At 38.4% G+C, this 19,821-nt stretch overlaps 4 protein-coding genes across 4 annotated transcripts; all 4 read left to right on the top strand.

Moving 5' to 3' along the window:
* Positions 1 to 1,766: 1,766 nt before the first annotated feature.
* Positions 1,767 to 5,266, top strand: LOC144632569 (putative endonuclease 4). Its single transcript, XM_078491240.1, has 2 exons — positions 1,767 to 2,645; positions 4,803 to 5,266. Exons 1-2 carry the CDS (start codon positions 1,842 to 1,844, stop codon positions 5,190 to 5,192), a joined length of 1,194 nt encoding a protein of 397 aa, XP_078347366.1. The 5' UTR covers positions 1,767 to 1,841; the 3' UTR covers positions 5,193 to 5,266.
* A 2,364-nt stretch (positions 5,267 to 7,630) lies between these two features.
* On the top strand, positions 7,631 to 8,596 carry LOC144633548 (allatostatin-A receptor-like). Its single transcript, XM_078492396.1, has one exon. It carries the CDS (start codon positions 7,631 to 7,633, stop codon positions 8,594 to 8,596), a length of 966 nt encoding a protein of 321 aa, XP_078348522.1.
* A 5,513-nt stretch (positions 8,597 to 14,109) lies between these two features.
* On the top strand, positions 14,110 to 15,089 carry LOC144631687 (QRFP-like peptide receptor). Its single transcript, XM_078490183.1, has one exon. The coding sequence runs from the start codon at positions 14,118 to 14,120 to the stop codon at positions 15,087 to 15,089; it is 972 nt and encodes a 323-aa protein (XP_078346309.1). The 5' UTR covers positions 14,110 to 14,117.
* A 2,119-nt stretch (positions 15,090 to 17,208) lies between these two features.
* On the top strand, positions 17,209 to 19,057 carry LOC144631603 (galanin receptor type 1-like). Its single transcript, XM_078490079.1, has one exon. It carries the CDS (start codon positions 17,210 to 17,212, stop codon positions 18,170 to 18,172), a length of 963 nt encoding a protein of 320 aa, XP_078346205.1. The 5' UTR covers position 17,209; the 3' UTR covers positions 18,173 to 19,057.
* The last annotated feature ends 764 nt before the right edge of the window (positions 19,058 to 19,821 follow it).

The raw sequence follows: 19,821 nt of genomic DNA, 5'->3' as shown, positions 1-19,821 counted from the left end.
ACAGAGAATAAATATAAAAGTGTCGTATCGTTTTTCCCTGTCCATCTTCTGCGGTGTGTGATCAGGCAAAGTAAAATACTACTGATATCCTTTAGCGCCTTCTGGTAGCCTGTTCCAGGCGTTCGGTTAGTTGGGAAGCGGCGCAAGAAACGGCGAGCAAAAAAATGGGGAGGGGACTAAGGCGAGGGGCGAGAGAACGCCTGTGAGCATTTTTAACAAAAGCTAGTTCCGGTATACCAGATTCTGGTATACCCTCTGATTGGTCAATTTTGACACCTTTTGTCAACACTCAAGCGTCCTTCATCTTGACGTGAAATGAGATATGGCTGCGGCGAGTCACGGTCACGCAGAGTTCAACTCAGCAGTAAACAACGCACTGAAGGATTTTCTGGTTGAAAGTCTTCGCAAAGCGACAGGAAGACTGTGTAAGGAATTTGGTCTACGAAGGAGAAGTTTTTCGGTATACTTCCACTTCGCCAAAATAAATATACATGTGATAAAGCGCTTTCTAGTTTTAAAATAAATATTAAAACAACACGTTACAAGTGAAGTCGAATGCGGTCCGTCAAAAAGATAAATTTGTAAATGCCTGAAATGCTTGTATTATTGACAAATTGCTATTTATTCCTCGAAACTCTCAGCCAGGAATTCAAACAGGCTTCAGCCAGCAGACAATCAAAACAACATAAGCTAAAACATTCAGTAACTGAAAAGCGTAAAACAGCAACGAGAAAATTCTGGGCGAATTCAAACGGCCTCGAGAGTATTTGTAAACAGTAGCGGTAAAACTCACCTTGATAACAGTTTGTTCCGCGCCGTCAATATTCATTGCTGAATCAATCTGGTCCAAAATAGCTTTCACCCAGAGCCAAGCGGCGCCGCGATCTACTTTGCGTGGTTGTACTTGTAGATTCATTTTCTGAAGTGTGTGAACGCTTCGCGGAGGGAGTTTCTCCCGTCGGCGATCTTGCATTCACTTGCCGCTTTTTTAAAGACGTTTCTCTTTCGATAATCCCCGAGAATAATTTTTGAACGCTGGCATGAGTTCTTGCAAGTGTTCTTGCGCAGGTTAAACAGCAAATTTCAGGAAAAGTGGGTCGGGATTCAGTTCATGTCCAAAAGAACTTGCGAGATCGGCCAACACCAGACTCTCGGCTCCAGAAAACCCAACTAAATCTTTGTTTGAAGCCGAATTAAATATAGAAACTCTCGGTACCTTGTTCCCCTGGCACTTCACATTTTTTTGACAAAACCTGCAACATGTTGAAGGGCGGACTGACAATTCGGCGAATTCGCTTGCAGAAGACTCCGAGTGCACAGACATTTAAACGCAGATGATAAAATGCATTTCCCAACGTGGAAGAACTTGAGAAATCATATTTACCGGGAAATCTGTCAGAAATCTGATTGAAACTGACAACTGAAAACCACAAGCTTCAAATGTCTGCGCTCATGCTACCCGGGCCCTGTCGGAGGTCTAGAAGTGGGCGGAAAGACCTTTTGTTATGAATGCTCACAGGCGTTCCCTCGCTCGCTCTCCTCACCCCCCCCCCCCCCCCCCCCCCCTTATTTTTTTTGCTCGCCGTTTTTCGCGCTTCCCAACTAACCGAACGCCTGGAACAGGCTAGTCTTCTGGGCAAGCCTGAATCAGAACTCGACAGAACATTCACGGTCTACAAAAAAAATAACGTTAAAACCAACCGCGCGCTGGGCGCCTATGGAAGACTGGATCTAGCATTTACTCGATCCAGTCCTCTACCGTTCACAGAAGAAAATGGCGGTCAAAGTTTGTCAAGTTTGTGTCTGAGCGAAAGTAGAATATCACACTGCAGGTTTTCAAGATGAGACGGAGTGTTCGTTTGGCAGCTAGAGCAATCGAAGAAATAACTTCTCAAACCTCTAAAGCTGTGGAAGTTTCGGGATCGACATCGAGTGCAAAGTTAACGAAAGGAGAGGGAAAGTCTTCAGCAAAGGAAAGAATTAAACCCCAGAAATCCAAAGCAACAAAACGAGCCCGAGAGAAGAGCACTACTGAAAATGGCGAAAATGAACAGAAAGGAGACACGCTCAGTAGTTCAGTAATCACTGAAGAGAAACCCAAACCAAAAATCAAGCGAGTGAAAACAGACCCTGATGTTCATACGGCCATAAAATCTGAACATAACACCCAACCATTATTCACCCAGGAGAAGCTTATTGGGGCTCATGTGTCTATCAGCGGTGGACTCCACAATGCGGTGTCTGAAGCACTGGCCATAGGTGCTAAATCTTTTGCACTATTCTTGAGATCACAGCGTCAGTGGGCGAGCAAACCACTTGAAGACAAAGCTGCAGAGCTCTTTAAAGAAGCTTGTGCTAAGGGCAACTTCTCGCCGCATTCCATTCTTCCTCACGGTATATATCTCATGAACTGTGGTTCTCCCGATGACGAGACGCTCTCTAAAAGCCGTTCTACTCTGGTTGATGAGCTGCAACGCTGCGAGAAACTAGGCCTATCTCTGTACAATTTCCATCCTGGTTCTACTTGTGGAAAGATCACAGTTGAAGACTCTATTAACAAGATAGCCGAGAGTATTAATCTGGCTCACAAGGAAACAAAATATGTTGTCACTGTCTTAGAAAATATGAGCTGCCAGGGAAATACTGTAAGTAAATTGTTGTGTTATTTTATTATTTACTTTTTTTATATTACACTGGTACCCAGCCTGACTGACACCTTGTTAATGCAATGTCCTCACTGATAAAAAGAATAATGCACCTATCAATGGTTTGCCCCAGGATGGGGGGGGGGGGGGACCCCCGGGGAATTTGAAATTTTTTGAAATCCAGAGTCGAATTCCCCACCCCTGGGCACCTAGTGAATGTCAAATTTCCCATATCTCTTCTTAAATTTCTAACCCAGCAGACCATTTTCGATGTCAAAATTCCTACCCTGGGAGAGCTTCACGATGTCAAATTCCCGTGGGTTGCCCGCCCCCACCCCCCATCCTGGGGCAAACCATTGATAGGTGCATAAATTTTAGTCTAGGTCTACAGTGTCATGTTTATACAGTACTTGTTTATAACCCAGGGGGGTACTCTGGCTTGTAAATGACGGGGATGATCGAAGGATTTTTTTGGGTTTAAAATTTTCGATTCCGGGATTTTTTGGGTTGGAAAATTTGGCAAGTATTTTTTTGGGTGACTTGATTTGAATAGGGGATTTTTTTGGGTATTAAAAACGAACTTAAGTGCCTTGGCGCGGCCTTGGCGTATTTATGGTATGATGAATAAAAAAACATGAGCGTTCATTTTTTTTATGATTTTCTTTGTGTTATATTATTGCCCCTCCTGGCAATTTATGGGTAATTTGACAAGGGATTTTTTTGGGTGTTATTTTTTGGTCCAGGGATTTTTTTGGGGTAATGTCGGAAGGCTAAGGGATTTTTTTGGGTCCTGAGTTTTGCCTCCATTCGATCATCCCCGTCATTTACAAGCCGGAGTACCCCCCTGGGGTTTATAACCACCCCTGACTGACTTATTTCTGGGCACTATCATTGGACAAAGCATATCATTAGGTACAAAATTGGATGATGGTTGTCAGACAATATACCTATTCTTACTAATTTTCGCGCGTACCTAATTTCGTGAAAATTCCAGAGCTGAATTTCGCAAGTATTAATTTTCGCGATTTTAATAAAAATTAGAGCAAAGTCTATTAAATTTTGCGATTTTGTCAGTGTTTTGTGGATGAAAAAAAAAAAAGACTAAGGAACTTCTGAATAATTTATACATAAAGGTCTAGCTCAATGTTACTTCAAGGAGTTTGCAAAGGAAAAACCCAGGTGACTGTCCTTTAAGAGGTCTTGGCCGATTTACTAGCTAATGGAAACAGTTATCAGAGGAAGGGTGATAGTCAAAAACAAGGATAGTAAGTTGCAGTTCCTAAAGTTATTGTTTTGATATAAAATGTGGTATTTATTTTTGCGTGTATAAATTTCACGCAATGCTTTTTTCGCGCGTATTTTTCGCGCGAAAATCGCGGAAATTAGTACTCGCGAAAATTAGTAAGAATAAGGTACCTGTCCGATTTGATATCTGTTGCGATATTACCAAAAGAGCATTTTCACATGACGTCATGGCGGCCAAATTGGTGTTCGCAAACAATGAAACGGCAGCCATGTTGATGTACCAAGCCAATTCTGTGGGAATTGAAGTCTTTTGTTTTGTAAATGCTCATTTTTGTTCCAATTAATTTACTTAGATGCTGGCCATGTGAGTGAAAATAAGCTCTATCACTAAGCTCTCTACTGTCACAGTACATAGAACTCTCCACCCAAATGTATAAATGGGTACTGGTCAATCTTATACAGGGGGGTAACCCTGCAATAGACTAGCATCTCATCCAGGGGAGTAGAAATACTCCTAGTTGCTTAAAATGTTAAGGAAACCAGGATAATCTCCAGCCTGATGGCAGTGATGGACCACTTATTTTGTATGATGTAAAATTGTCAAGAGCTTGACAAAGTTATTTCATGATTACTTGAACATGCTTCAGGAGAATTTTCGTATTTTAAATTTGTAAACTACTTTGTGCATTTGTAAAATAAATATTTTTTTATTATCTTGATTTAATGTGTATGGATATTTGAATTTCATTAAAATGGTTAGTTTTGTTTGTATACTAATTACATGTAGGCAGAAAGTTACACCAATATTGAGGTGAACAATAGCATTGATTTTGACACTCTTTGTACATGTATGTTTAAATGTATTTGTTGCATTCAATAACTGCTTTGCATTCAATATCTGTATTTCAACAGATTGGTGGCAAATTTGAAGAATTGCGAGACATAATTGACCGTGTACAGGACAAGTCCCGAGTGGGCGTTTGCCTGGACACTTGTCATGCCTTCGCCGCTGGGTATGACATTGCTTCAGAGAAAGGCTTCACAAAAATGATGGATGAGTTTGAAACCATTGTTGGTTTCAAGTATCTTCGGGGAGTTCACTTGAATGACTCCAAGGGAGGAATGGGATGTCATCTAGACAGACATGAAAATATTGGCAAGGGAAAGATTGGAGTCGAGGCATTCAGGCGCTTAATGAGAGATCCAAGGTTTAATGGTATCCCTATGGTGTTGGAGACACCATGTGTGACTGAAAACACTTACAAAAAGGAGATCAAGCAGTTGTATGCTATGATTAAGTAAGCAGGTCATTAAACTGAGGCTTGAAGAGTTAAAATAAGTCGTGTTACCCAATTCAGTACTTAATTCAAAATACAAATTCTCCTTACTAATTCCCCATACATTTCTTTTAATGTTGGCTTTGAGAATTTACTGTTACATCAAGATAATCACGTTACTTTAGTTGATGATTTTATTTATTCTCATTACCTCTGCTCGACAATGTATTAATTGTAAAGAGAAAATAGGTGTAGATCATACACATTTGAATCTTTTTGTGTAGTGTCAACAAGCAATTTCTCAGCAAAATGTCAACACAATGTGAGGCACGTTAGTCACGAGATTAAAGCTAAAGCAATTATTCAGGATCGTAACCAGGTATATTTTTTCATCGCTGATCCCAAATTTTAGCTCTAAATTTTGATTCCTGATCCCCAAAATATGGCGACATTTAATCTCTGATTCCATTCTGATCCCATCTGATTGGTCGATTCGGATCCCATGACATGCCATGACTTGTGACCCGGGATCCCGTGTCCATTCTCCCAATCCCGAGACTGTGATCCCTGATCCCATATACCTGGTTACGACCCTGAATTATTATACAGTTGTAACTGTTTATTAAGACCAGTAAGGAGAATTTGTATGTTGGAATCAAGGCTCAAAACGTTAAGGTTTACATTATCATAGTTTGCAGTTTAGGGACAGTGCCCGAGGCTTCGTGTTTCAGTTTGCGTTTTTTTTTTATCTCATATCTCATGTCGAAGAATCGTGAATTTATTTTCACGTCGGAAACATTAAATAAAAAAAAATAAAAAAGGAAAGTAAACAATTAACGAAAATGATGTTCTTCCCGAAAGGAAAATAGCACTGAGACAAAACAAACACGTTTCGAGAGAAAAAAAGTCGACATTTCTTTGCCGATTCTGAACAATATCTCGCCACTGAAGGGTAGATTAAAAGCAGTAAATCGACAACGCGAAAATAAACAAACGAAGTCATACTATGACAACGTAAAGAAGTGCGGATAAAACATGCTGAAATTGGACAAGACTGTAAATAGGGCTTCTGTCAAGTTGATTAAGTCTAGTATAGGTCGACTTGCGGCCAACGATGCTCCAAAATACCCATATTTAATGTGTTACTAGGTAAAGATTTCGAGGTCTACCTTAATGTCACATCCATGCTGTTTTCCAAGAATAAAATTAAAAAAAAAAATCATGTCGTTTCGTAATTTTACGGTACTAGTTTCTTAAATGATCTGCCATGTTTTATTTTCAGAGGCAGGGGGAATTATTATTTTTTTTTATGGTAACGTGCCAAACACGTTGTCTTCGGTCGTCCCGAATTCAACTCCTCCACGCTTTGTAAATAGCCAACTGATTAGCCTCCTACCAGTTGGGTTTTTTAATAAGTTTATGTTCGATTTGCAATATTTGTTCATTTATTTTAAGTGTCCACATTGCTTAATACATTTACACTGAATAAAGTTATTTATTTTTTTATTTGTATGTCCTGAAACGCGACACGTCCCTGTTTGAGGCAAAAAGGTGTCTCTCCCCAGTACGTGTATTTCGATATTTTGAAGTTTCTTCAGTATAGATATATCTGCAATACTCTCTCTTGGGCAACAAGCCTTTCCAAAAAAACACGAAAAAAAAAAAAAAAAAAATCGGAAGAAAAAAAGGGGAAGATGCTTGTTCGTCATATACAGTGTACATGTAATTTTGTGATGCATCGCGCGGTAATTTTTACCGTAGAATTTAACCTGGCCCACAGTGGTAAAGCATCAGCGTAGAACGTGAGCTTTTTTTCCGTAGAATCATGTTAGTGCCAACACGTACCGCTAAAACTTTTGACCATACGCCAAATATTTACAATGTTCAACTTCTAATTTCGTTTTGTTCTTTCGAATTCTGAGAATTCGAAAGATCAAAACAAAATTAGAAAGGAAGCTATTGAAAACTGGCATTGTTTGAATTAAATAACACTGCTAGGGAAGCTAATTCCGTTTCATTTTTCCAAGTTCACAAATTCTTCCCAACTTCTTGTTCCCAGCTTCAAATCCCTAAAAGTAAAATGGTAAAACTTTACGGAAAAACAAACTCGCGCTTAACATAAATATTTCTCTTCCCCGTTCCGACACTTTTGCCGAAACCTTTCGTAAGTTTTGATAGGGAGTAACAAGGGTATAAGAAAGTTTCGACTGAAATTGTTTCTAAAAGGCTACAGTATCCGTTGGAACTTGAAATAAAATGCCGAGATCATAGTCGTGCCAACTCACGTAATGAGATTTCACGCACCGGAACGCCATGCGCAGTGTCTGTTTCAGAGATATACTTCCGGTAGACGTATAAGCGCTAGTCTTAAAGATTTGTTTTAAGTCCCGAGTGGAAGACCGAAGGAAAAACTGCAGCTTTCTTATTCTTTATCCCGTTACTACAGCGAGGGAGTCAGACACGATGTCTCCAATAGACATTATTCTCATGATATTTTTCTCTATCCTTGTAGTGGTAAACCTGATAGGAAATACGTTGGTTTGTGTTGTTGTGCTTCGGACCAAATCATTGAAGACTCCAATGAACTATCTCTTGGTAAATCTCGCCGTCGCTGACATGGCCTTCGCCTTCTTTGTATCGCCGCAGTTCATTTTTCTTCCGTTTTTACAACACCCTGGTCCCCCACTGGGCGACGTTTTATGTAAGATGGTGACTGGTGGGTGTTTGAAATGGATTGGAACAGAAGCTGCCGTTTTAACTCTGGTATTAATCGCCTTGGAGCGGTATTACTCCGTTCTGTTCCCACACAGCAACAAACGAAGGCTCACACTCAAGAAGGCAAAACTTGGAATTATAATGATTTGGTTAGTCGCGATCGTATCCGAGATCCCTCCAATTACAGTGATGAAGTATAGCACACAACGTAACATTTGCACAGAACAATGGCCTGACATTCGCTATGCTAGAGCTTACACGTTGTTTACACTTGCCTTCGACTTCGCCCTCCCATTTATCATGATGGCTGTTCTCTATGGTAAAGTAATTCATAGGCTTTGGAGCCGCAATAATTCAAGTTCAAGTCATGTCACGGTAGTGCTGCTACAGCAAAGAAAGAAAGTCACCAAGCTTCTTTTGATTGTCACAGTTCTTCACGGATTTTGTCTTTTGCCAAACACTGTCACCTATGTCCTCTCCTACTTTGGCTCAATATACGGATCTACTGCGTATAAGGCTGGCATTGTTTTAGTTTGCTTGAACTCAACAGTAAATCCATTTTTGTACAGTCTTCATAGCGAAAGATTCAGACAGGCATTGAGGAAGCTGCTACACTGGAAAGTAACTGAAAGTGTTGACCTTGCAGACAAAACGAAAGCCCAGAGTGCAATTGAATTGCGCTTTTCTAGTAGACTAGAAAATCCTAAGTGTTGACCTTGCAGACAAAAGTGTTGACCTTGCAGACAAAACGAAAGCCCAGAGTGCAATTGAATTGCGCTTTTCTAGTAGACTAGAAAATCCTAATTTAAGCTAAATAAAAGTTAATGCGATTATGACAAAACCTTTATCACCAAGTGTTCGAAAAAAGCATAGTTAGTAGAGGTGACCACCTCTACTAACTATGAAAAAAGTGATCGGCTTTTTAAGTATTTTACCTTACACATAGTCAATAGAGGGAAATGGTTAGGAATCCCGACAAAGTTCTTTGTTGTATGTTTTTGTTCGCTATTTTGGGGGTTGACCCTGCACAAAACCTGACAAAATATAATAGGTGGTTACGTGTGTTCATGTAACTAACCAATAAAAACATTGCGATTACGTAATTCATGCATAGTGTATGAGCGCAAAACAAAAGATGTGCAGGGTCGTGGACCTTCCAACATAAATCTTGGCCTCTTTGTTTGCTCCTTTGATGTTTGCCGGGCTTCCTAACCATTTCTCTATATTAACTATGCCTTACAGTATCAGTACACTGAAGAAAACTGATAAATGTCAAGAAATACTTAAAAAAGTAACATCTACAAGTGGTATTGCCTTGATGTAAAAAAGTTCTCCTCGATTACAGTCTTTCGAACTTGATACCAAATTCTCTGAATATCCTTTTTTCTGACATATATCTGCTTTCTTCAAAAGATACCGAATATAATGGCTGTAGATCTTAGCTTGCTCCACTGCACTTTTTTAAGAAAATCTTTACATTAGTAAACTATTATTTAAAATAGCAGATGGACACAAGTTTTTGGATGTAAATACTAATACAGGTCTTTTTACATAATATTGTTACAAATGCCTATGATTTTACACATAAACTTTTAAATTGTTATGAAAATTTCCCATTAGTTGTCATTTTATAATCAATATATATGTTTGAGGTTGTTCAAGTATTATATGACTATGAGTGTTTTCATTAATAAGTTAATAAAAAAATAGTTTGTAAAAAACTTGGCAGATAATCGGCTGTTCCGAAAACGCGGAGTGCGGAGTGCGGAGTGCGGAGTGCGGAGTCCGAAAATGCGGAGTCTGTAAAAAAATAAAAAAAATAAAATAAAATAAAAATAAAATAAAAAAAGTGTGATAAAAAAATTAAAATAAAATGAAAAATATATAAATATTAAACTAAATATTAAAAAAATAATACACATTTTTGCACAGCTTCGCCCGAAGCAGTGAAGCGGATCGTTCAGACCGCGGCCATTTCTTTCTTCAAAAATGACTGCAGTTCACGTTTCACGAAATATTAACAAACAGTATTTCCAATTTTTTGGAATCACTACTCGTAAACTTCCGAAATAACTTTAGTTTCTTTTTTACCAAAGAGCCTAAAGCCATGTTGCCTCGTAAAAAATAAAATACGCCTGGCTTTCCAAGATCATGATACACAGGAAACCCTCTAAACTGAAGATCCATCAGCTACGTGGCACGTCAACTCCGCCTTCTAAACGTTTCGCATTCTAATTGACGAAGTTCATTTTTTAAAAAAAAAAAAAAATGTGTGACAACGATACGTTACGCAGACTTATAGTTATAGTGAAGTAAAAAAAAAAAGAGATTGGCCAATAAAAAAGCAAAAAATAAAACTTTTCAAAGAGTGCCAAAAAGCCATTCAACCGCACTGCTCTGCTTGTCAAAACTTCCATTCATCTCGCCCGTCTTGGATCGATCTGTCACAGAGAGATGCACGCCTTGCGCGTCGTGTAGCCATGTCGGTCAGAGGACAAGGTTAGTAAATCGATTTCTTACAATCAAAAGAATTAGTATTCTTGCACTGAAAACATGATTTCAACCAAAAATGACATGTCCACAGATGGATGTAGATATCCACGGCACAAAGGCGGTTAAATGACCTTTGGGGAAATTTTTATTTATTTATTTTTTGCTTTTTTATTAAGTGCTGCGGAGTAGCGTATCGTTGTTGTACATTTTTCTTTAATTTGAACTTCGTCTAGCATAAAAGGCGGAGTTGAAAAGTGCCACGTTGCTGATGGTTCTTTTAGAGAGTTTACTGTGTATTCGTGGAAAGCCAGGCGAAGCAACATGCCTTTAGGCTCTTTGGTAAAAAAGAAACTAAAGTTATTTGAAGTTTACGAGTAGTGATTCCAAAAAATTGGAAATACTGTTTGTTAATATTTCGTGAAACGTGAACTGCAGTCATTTTTGAAGAAAGAAATGGCCGCGGTCTGAACGATCCGCTTCACTGCTTCGGGCGAAGATGTGCAAAAATGTGTATTATTTTTTTAATATTTAGTTTAATATTTATATATTTTTCATTTTATTTTAATTTTTTTATCACACTTTTTTTATTTTATTTTTATTTTATTTTATTTTTTTATTTTTTTACAGACTCCGCATTTTCGGACTCCGCACTCCGCACTCCGCACTCCGCACTCCGCGTTTTCGGAACAGCCGCAGATAATCATTAAAGTATGAATACATGCAGAGTGCCATTAGGTATTGATTTAACTCATATACTATAATTTTTAATGATAGGAATAGTGAAAGGCCTAGAACCATCTTTGTATTTCGCAAATGTCATGAGTCTACCTGTTTTTAGGGATAATTAGCGATTTTTCTTTAATACCTAATGTACAGGAGGAGGTGCTTCTCAACTGACGTTAACACTGCTGTAAAACGTTAAGGCTGCATTCATTATGTATCCACAAGGGGGGGGGGGGGGGGAGAGGTTTTTAGGGGGCTTTCAAATTTTTAGAGCAAAAAAAAAGGGGGATATGAAAATTGTTTAAATATTTCCTGGGGGGATGCTTATTTTTGTAAGATTCTGTCTAGCTTTTGTAATAGTTTTAAAAAGTGAAATACAGAAATGACAATTAAGTACAGCAGCTTCTTCCAAGGATTGTAAGCAACAAGGGTACCTCTATTATTCTGAGAGACTAAAGCTGCTCTATTTTGAAGTTTTTCAAGTAGTGTGCCTGGCCTGTAGATGTAATGTTTCGATACAATATAGAAAGTAAAACATCTAAAATGGAAACATTTAATGCAACCTCAGTCTAAGCAGTGCAACTTTATTGAATCAATGAATGCAAAAGAAAACAATGTAATTCAGTGCACAGTTTTATGAAATTGAACAACAAATGTGCACTTAAATGTTCAATGAAAGGATACGAACAATATGACTGGAAAACTATTGTGCTTCCACATTTGAAAAATATAACAAGCTATACGTCGAAGAACTTAACAAATATTTAGACCATCATAAACTTTCTCTCCTTGGGAAGAAAAATGATAAGATAAGGAGAATAATGGTACATGTCGTGCGCACTTGAGAGGAATGATGCTGAACGGCCGGAAAACGAGGGTGAAGAGGATGGCAACAGCGGAGATGAATCCGTGGATGAGTGTGATAGTGAGAGTGATGATGATGATGATGAGGTTGTTGCTTTTGTCGACGAGAGTGACAGTGAAACGGAGGTTCCTGTCAATACTCCTGGTAGTACTGGTACACGAGCTGGCAGGCTATCTATACCTAATTCGCGCAACTTAGACTGGCTGGCATAGGTATGACATAAACAGTCAAAGCTCTCTCGATGTTGCTAATAAACAATATGTCTCTTGAAATTTCAAACATATATATGACAATACAGATATTTACTTTGATATTTCTTGTGAGGGGGGAGGGGGGGGGGGGTATTCATTTTTCGGCTGATTGCTTGGGGGGATTATGAAAATTTGTATGGACCTTGGGGGGGGGGGGGGGATATGAAAAGAAAAAAAAATATTTAAACATATCAGTAAGGATTTTATTCAGTAAGGACATTCCCAGTCTTAATAGTAAAGAGAACCTAGGGATTTCTCATATATATTTAATGATACATTTCCAGTAATGATGTGACTAATTCCAAATTTTACTCCAACATGTACCGCTGTAAAGTTTGAGCCAAGTTTACCGTTAAATACGAGCTACTGGTAGAAAATAAACTTCTTTTCGCTCATGCATGCCACCGATAATTCGCTCATTCGGTACCATGCATATATGATTTTCATTTTTTAGAATCATGATATTTTTAGGAGGCTCTGTTAATTTTTCATGGTATTTTTAGTATTAATTAGACTTTTAACTTTTATAACTTAAAGTTGTGCATGTATTGATACTGTGTTAAGTTCTGTTGATTTAATTTAGTAAGCTATTTTTAGATTTTGTCTTGTTTATTTTAGCACAATGATTGCCAAGCGCTATGGAAGATAAGTTGAATAGCGCTATACAAATTATCATTATCGTTTGCCAAATATTTACAATGCTCAGCTTCTAATTCATTTTCTTTTTATGAATTTTCTCAAGCCAAAGAAAGGAAGTCAATAAATGCAGCCAATATTTGAATTAAACAATAACAGGAAGCTAAATCCGTTTTATCTTCAAGAGACCCAATGTTTAAAAAAAAACCCTTCATCTAAAAGGTATTGTCTTGATGAAAAAAAAACCATGATTTATTACAAAACGCTTTTTATAAATTCAATTGAAATAAACTTCCTGAACATCACATCCTTGCAGGAAAAACCGTTTTTAACCAATCCCAAAAATCCGTTCCCGCAAAGTGCAAAAAAACAAGGTTAATCCGCAAATAATACACCCACAATTTTTTTTGTGTCACATGGTAGCTCGAGTTTCGTATTATTCTTTCTGCAATAATCTTTCTTGAGCAACACTCGGATTCCAATGCACTGAATCCGTAAGTACCTGTTAATAAAATCTCGACGTATAGAAAGCAAGATCCTAAAACTTTAAACATCTTTTTTTGTCAATTTTATAAATAAACGCGTTAAAAATTAATGTTTTTTAACGCGATAATTTTTAGCGCGAAATTTAACCAGGCCATCGAGGAAAAGGCATAAGGGTAGGAAGTGATTTTCGTTCTCTAGAATAAATATATTTTTACCTCCGCTTCGTTAATTTATCATGGTATTTTTAGTTTTTAGACATTTAAGCTTTTATAACTTTATTTTGTGCATGTATTGATACAGTGTTAAGCTCTGTTGATTTACTTTAGTTAGGTTATTTTTAGATTCTGGCTTGCCTGTTTTAGCATAATGATTGTAAAGCGCTATGGAAGATAACCTGAATAGCGCTATATAAATTATCATGGTTATTATAATATTATTGCTAAAACAAACCGCTAAAACTTTTGATCGTTTGTCAAATGTTTACAATGCTCAGCTTCTAATTTCGTCTAGTTTTTATGAATTTTCTCAAGCCAAAGAAAGGAAGGTGAATGCATGCAGCCAATATTTGAATTAAACAACAACAGGGAAGCTATTTCCGTGTTATCTTGTGACTTCACAACAAGGAACTATTTTCCTTATTTATTTCCTTGAAGTGAAATCCGCAACTCAAACCTTTGCTCGCATCTTCGTGAAAGCGTACTACAGCAGCAAGTAAAAGGCTGAAGGGAAAACTGCAGCTTTATTGTTCTTTATCCCGTTAACTGCGAGGAACTCAGACACGATGTCTCCAACAGACATTATTCTCATGGTAATTTTTTCTATCCTTGTAGTGGTAAACCTGATAGGGAATACGTTGGTTTGTGTTGTTGTGCTTCGGACCAAATCAATGAAGATTCCAATGAACTATCTCTTGGTAAATCTCGCCGTTGCTGACATGGTATTCGCCTTCTTTGTATCGCCACAGTACATTTTTCGTCCGCTGTTTCAGCACCCTGGTCCCCCACTGGGCGACTTTCTATGTAAGATGGCGACTGGCGGGAGTTTGAGCTGGATTGGAACAGCAGCCGCCGTCTTCACTCTGGTTTTAATCGCCTTTGAGCGCTATTACTCCATTCTGTTCCCACACAGCAACAAAAGAAGGCTTACACCCCAGAAAGCAAAACTTGGAATCTTAGCGAGTTGGTTAGTCGCGATCGTATCCGAGATTCCTCCAATTGTAGTGATGAAGTACAGCACCCAACGTAACATTTGCACTGAAGAATGGCCTGACATTCGCTATGCCAGGTCTTACACATTGTTGACTTTTGTCTTTGACTTTGCCCTCCCGTTTACGTTAATGGCTGTTCTCTATGGTAAAGTAATTCATAGGCTTTGGAGCGGCAATAATTCAAGTTCAAGTAATGTTGTGTTGTTACAGCAAAGAAAGAAACTCACCAAGCTTCTTTTGATGGTCACAGTTCTTCACGGAGTTTGCCTTTTGCCTGACACGGTCACCTATGTTCTTTCTTACTTTGGCTTCAAATACGGCTCTACTGCGTATAAGATTGGAACTGTTTTGGTTTGCCTGAACTCAACAGTAAATCCATTTTTGTACAGTCTTCAAAGCAAAAGGTTCAGGCGGGCATTGCAGAAGCTGTTACACTGGAAAGTAACTGAAAGTGTGGAGTCTGTGGACCTTACAGACAAAACTAATGCCAACACTGCAATTGAATTGTGCTCTATGAGTAGACTGGAAAATCCTAGGTTGAGCTAAAGCAAAAGTCGATGTACTTTGATACGATTATGATAAAACGTTTAACACCGAGTTTTCGAATGGAGTGATCTGCTTTTAGAGTATTTTACCTTACAATATCAGTACACTAAGCAAACTGATAAATGTCAAAAAATACTTAAAAAAAGCAACACCTTTAAGTAGTATTGTCTTGATGTAAAAAAGTTTCCTTCACTTACAGACTTTCGAACTTGATGTATTACCAAATTCTCCGAATATTCTTTTTTATTTGTCCATTTTTTCTGTCTTTTTATCTGCCCATTATATTTTATTGTACAAAATTGACAGATATCCGCTACAAAATATACCATATATAATGGCTGGAGATCATAGCAAGCTCTACTGAGCTTTACTAAGACCATCCCCATGTAAGTAAACTATAACTTGAACGAACTGAGCAGATAGATATAATTTTTTGTTTGGATGTAAATACTTATACAGGTATTTTTTTATAATCTTGTTACAAATGCCTATGATTTTGCACATAAACTTTTGTAGATTTGTTTTAAAAAAGTCTATATGATTTTAACCTGTTCATGTCCATAGCTAATTTGTTCCAAATTTGTGCCTTCCTAAATTTTAATGAATGTAGTTCCCATTATTTGTCTTTTTATAATCAATATATATGTTTGAGACTTTTCAAGTATTATATGACTATGCATGTTTTCATCTAATAACGTAATAAAGATAGTTTGTAAAAATCGCACAGGAGGTGGAGCTTTTAACTGACATTTACACTGCTGAAAAACTCCTTTACACCTTTCCCTACTCTCCCCCTCCCTCCTCCCCATGCATGCCAAGTTATGTACCCACTCATCTCAAAGCAAACAGTTAGGGGCCGATTACATAAGCGACAAAGTATAGAATTTTATTCGTTGCTTGCCCCTATCATATCGTTGGGTTGGGACTGAGCCGCCCCAAATTTTCGTCCCCCCCCCCCCCGCTCCCCCTGCTCCGCCGACTTATTTCAAGCGAAATATCCCTCATACATTCCCTGTTTTAGATCCTGGATACTTAAAATTGTATATGCTGAAAACAATATCCTGTACTGCGACACTTCCCTGTTTGAAGCAAAAAAGGTGTCCCTCCCCAGTACGTGTATTTCATTTTCTTTGATATTTTGAATGAATTTTTTATGCATTTCCAACAATGATGTGACCAATTCCAAATTTTACTCCAACATGTACCGCTGTAAAGTTTGAGCCAAGTTTACCGTTAAATACGAACTACTAGTAGAAAATACACTTCTTTTCGAGGCCTACTCTGGGACCTAAAGTCGCCTTAAGTCGCACAAAGTCGCCTTTAAATAAGTCGCCTAAAGTCGCCTTAAATTGCTTAAAGCCGCCTAAAATCGCTTTATGTCGCCATGTTTTTTTCTGCCAATTGTGCTAAAGTCGCCTAAAGTCGCCTTAAATCGCCTAAAGTCGCCCAAAGTTACGGCAACTTTAGGTCCCAGAGTAGGCCTTTTTCGCTCATGCATGCCACCGCTCATTCGGTACCATGATTTTCATTTTCTAGAATATAATGATATTTTAAAGCTTTGTTAATTTTTCATGGTATTTTTAGTTTTTAGACTTTTAACTTTTATAACTTTATTTTGTGCATGTATTGATACAGTGTTAAGCTCTGTTGATTTACTTTAGTTAGGTATTTTTAGATTCTAGCTTCTATAGCATAATGATTGTAAAGCGCTATGGAAGATTAGCTGAATTATAGCGCTATACAAATCATTATTATTATAATATTATTGCCAAAAAAAACCGCTCAGTAAAACTTTTGATCGTTTGCCAAATGTTTACAATGCTCAGCTTCAAATTTCGTCTTGTTCTTTTGAATGTTCTTAATCCAAAGAAAGGAAATCAATGTATGCAGCCAATATTTGAATTAAACAACAAAAAAGAAGCTCATTCCGTTTAATTTCATCTTCGTGACTTCACAACAAGGAACTATTTCCTTATTTTATTTCCTGAAAGTGAAATCCGCAACTCAAACCTTTGCCCGCATCTTCGTGAAAGTCGCACTACAGCAGAAAGTGAAACGCTGAAGGGAAAACTGCAGCTTTACTGTTCTTTACCCCGTTATCTGCGAGGAACTCAGACACGATGTCCCCAACAGACATTATTCTCATGGTAATTTTCTCTCTCCTTGTAGTGGTAAACCTGATAGGGAATACGTTAGTTTGTGTTGTTGTGCTTCGGACCAAATCAATGAAGATTCCAATGAACTATCTCTTGGTAAATCTCGCCGTTGCTGACATGGTATTCGCCTTCTTTGTATCGCCACAGTATATTTTTCGTCCGCTGTTTCAGCACCCTGGTCCCCCACTGGGCGACTTTCTATGTAAAGTGGCGACTGGCGGGAGCTTGAGCTGGATTGGAACATCAGCTGCCGTCTTCACTCTGGTTTTAATCGCTTTTGAACGATATTACTCCGTTCTGTTCCCACACAGCAACAAAGGAAGACTTACACCTAAAAAAGCAAAACTTGGAATCTTAGCGAGTTGGTTAGTCGCCATCATATCCGAGATCCCTCCACTAATAGTGATGAAGTATAGCACGCAACGTGACATTTGCACAGAACAATGGCCTGACATTCGCTATGCCAGAGCTTACACGTTGTTCACACTTGCCTTCGACTTCGCCCTCCCGTTTACGTTAATGGCTGTTCTCTATGGTAAAGTAATTTATAGGCTTTGGAGCCGTAATAGTTCAAGTTCAAGTCATGTGGTGCTGCAACAGCGAAGAAAGAAAGTCACCAGTCTTTTGTTGATTGTCACAGTTCTTCACGGAGTTTGCCTTTTGCCTGACACGGTCACCTATGTTCTTTCTTACTTTGGCTTCAAATACGGCTCTACTGCGTATAAGATTGGCACCGTTTTGGTTTGCTTGAACTCAACAGTAAATCCATTTTTGTACAGTTTTCACAGCAAAAGATTCAGACGGGCATTGCAAAAGCTGTTACGCTGGAAAGTAACTGAAAGTGTAGACCTTACGGACAAAACAAAGGCCAAGAGTGTAATTGAATTGCGTTCTTCGAGGAAACTGGAAAATAAGGTTAAATTTTGATGGACATTCAAGAATAAAAATGAGCGAGAGAAGTTGCACACAATGTTTCGATTTCGTCATGACAACATTTTCAAGGGACAAGCGGAAAATAACGGTACACCGGTTTTCCGCAATCACAGCCTTAATACTATTGCTAACCTTACTAGTAATTTTTCCTTCCTAAAGAAATGCAACGGAAAGCTGGACTGTTTGAACCACGAAATGATGTTTATTAGAAAGGAGAAACTTAGCTTGAACACGCAATCGGATTTTATCCGAGCGAAAGTGTTTGTTTAAACAAATATAGACACCTCTCACCGCATATACAACACTGTTGAACCGTTATTTTCTTGTGACTTGAAAATGATGCCATAACGAAATCTAAACGTTGTGTAAAACTTCTGTCGGTCATTTTCTAGATTAGAAAATCCCAGTTTAAGCTAATTAAAAGGCACGTTCTAACGATTATGATGAAGGAAACTTTGACTGACACCGAGTTCAGAAAAGAGCAACCGGCTTCTAACAAGTATTTAACCTTACAATATCAGTACACTATGTAGCACTTTGTAAACTGATAAATGCCGCGAGATACAATTTTTAAAACCATCATCTATCTAAGCAGTATTCTCTTGATGAAAAGAAAGTTCCCTCTATTGACTGTCTTTCTGACTTGATGTGGTACACAGATTAAGCCAATCTTAAAAGCGGAGCTCTATGCACATAAACATTTTTGCTGGCTCTTACTTTTGAAAATACTTTCATTGTAAAATACTGTCATTGAAGTTATTAATTTACCAAAATTCCATACCCATGGTGCTTCGCGCGCCGGAGCTCCGCAAGTTGCCAAATTCTCCTAAAAAAATTTAGGAATAAACATTGTATCACTAGTATTTCATTCAGTTAGGATTAAAAGAGAAATAATAAGCCTTTGTACAAGGTCGTGTCTATTAGAGGAGCTGAAAGGATCTAAAAGATAAATTGTCTACTGATCACGGGAGATACTATACTCAGGGTAGACTTGCTCCAAGTCGCTCGTTTCGTGTCGATGGGTTCTTGGTAAGCTCCCGTCGCGCGCGGTGTCTGCCGCGCGGAATTTTTTGTCCTCCGCCATTTTGCTTTTTTGTCCGCGCGCCCCTCCGTTTCCTTCCAGTGGTCTCCGTCACGGCGACTTGGAGCGAGTCTATACTCAGGGGAACCCAACGAGAAAATATTACTATTGGTTTCGGAACACCGTTTTTTCGTTATAAGTGTACTTTTCGTGCGTTTTAAAGCCTCATTTTTAAACGCTAAGGAAAGTGTATCTTTTCGGATATGCTAGCTGAACTTTCAACCTCAGACATTTTTATGGAACAGAATATTATTACCCGAATTTATGAGCCGCTGTTGCCTTCTCGAAAATCGTAGCTTGCCTTTTTTCGTGCCCAAAACGGCACTTTTTTCTCTCCGAAAACAGCAGGCATTTCTTTCCCCATGTCACGAAAGTTTGAGCTGTAGAAATCTCCAGAGTTTTTCATCACACTTAATCCGAAAATCGTAGGCGATTATAGGTCTTCCGAACAGATATTCACCGAAACGGTCTGTTGGGTGCCCCTGAATACTTATTACTTTAAGCAGAATACTTCGTAGAGTTCCACTTGGACCTTTACCCCTTTTCTTAGTCTTCTCCACAT

The sequence above is a fragment of the Oculina patagonica genome, chromosome 12 (assembly GCF_052425735.1).
Source record: "Oculina patagonica isolate OP01 chromosome 12, crgOcupat, whole genome shotgun sequence".
Lineage (NCBI taxonomy): Eukaryota > Metazoa > Cnidaria > Anthozoa > Scleractinia > Oculinidae > Oculina > Oculina patagonica.
Note: the sequence above shows the minus strand (reverse complement) of the source record. Positions and strands in the feature narration are given on the sequence as shown.

Bases quoted from the DNA above. Each gene is read 5' to 3' on its own strand.
- LOC144632569 (XM_078491240.1), top strand. From the start codon at position 1,842: ATGAGACGGAGTGTTCGTTTGGCAGCTAGAGCAATCGAAGAAATAACT. The intron at 2,646-4,802 runs GTAAGTAAATTG...GTATTTCAACAG, and splicing joins TGAGCTGCCAGGGAAATACT to ATTGGTGGCAAATTTGAAGA.
- LOC144633548 (XM_078492396.1), top strand. From the start codon at position 7,631: ATGTCTCCAATAGACATTATTCTCATGATATTTTTCTCTATCCTTGTA.
- LOC144631687 (XM_078490183.1), top strand. From the start codon at position 14,118: ATGTCTCCAACAGACATTATTCTCATGGTAATTTTTTCTATCCTTGTA.
- LOC144631603 (XM_078490079.1), top strand. From the start codon at position 17,210: ATGTCCCCAACAGACATTATTCTCATGGTAATTTTCTCTCTCCTTGTA.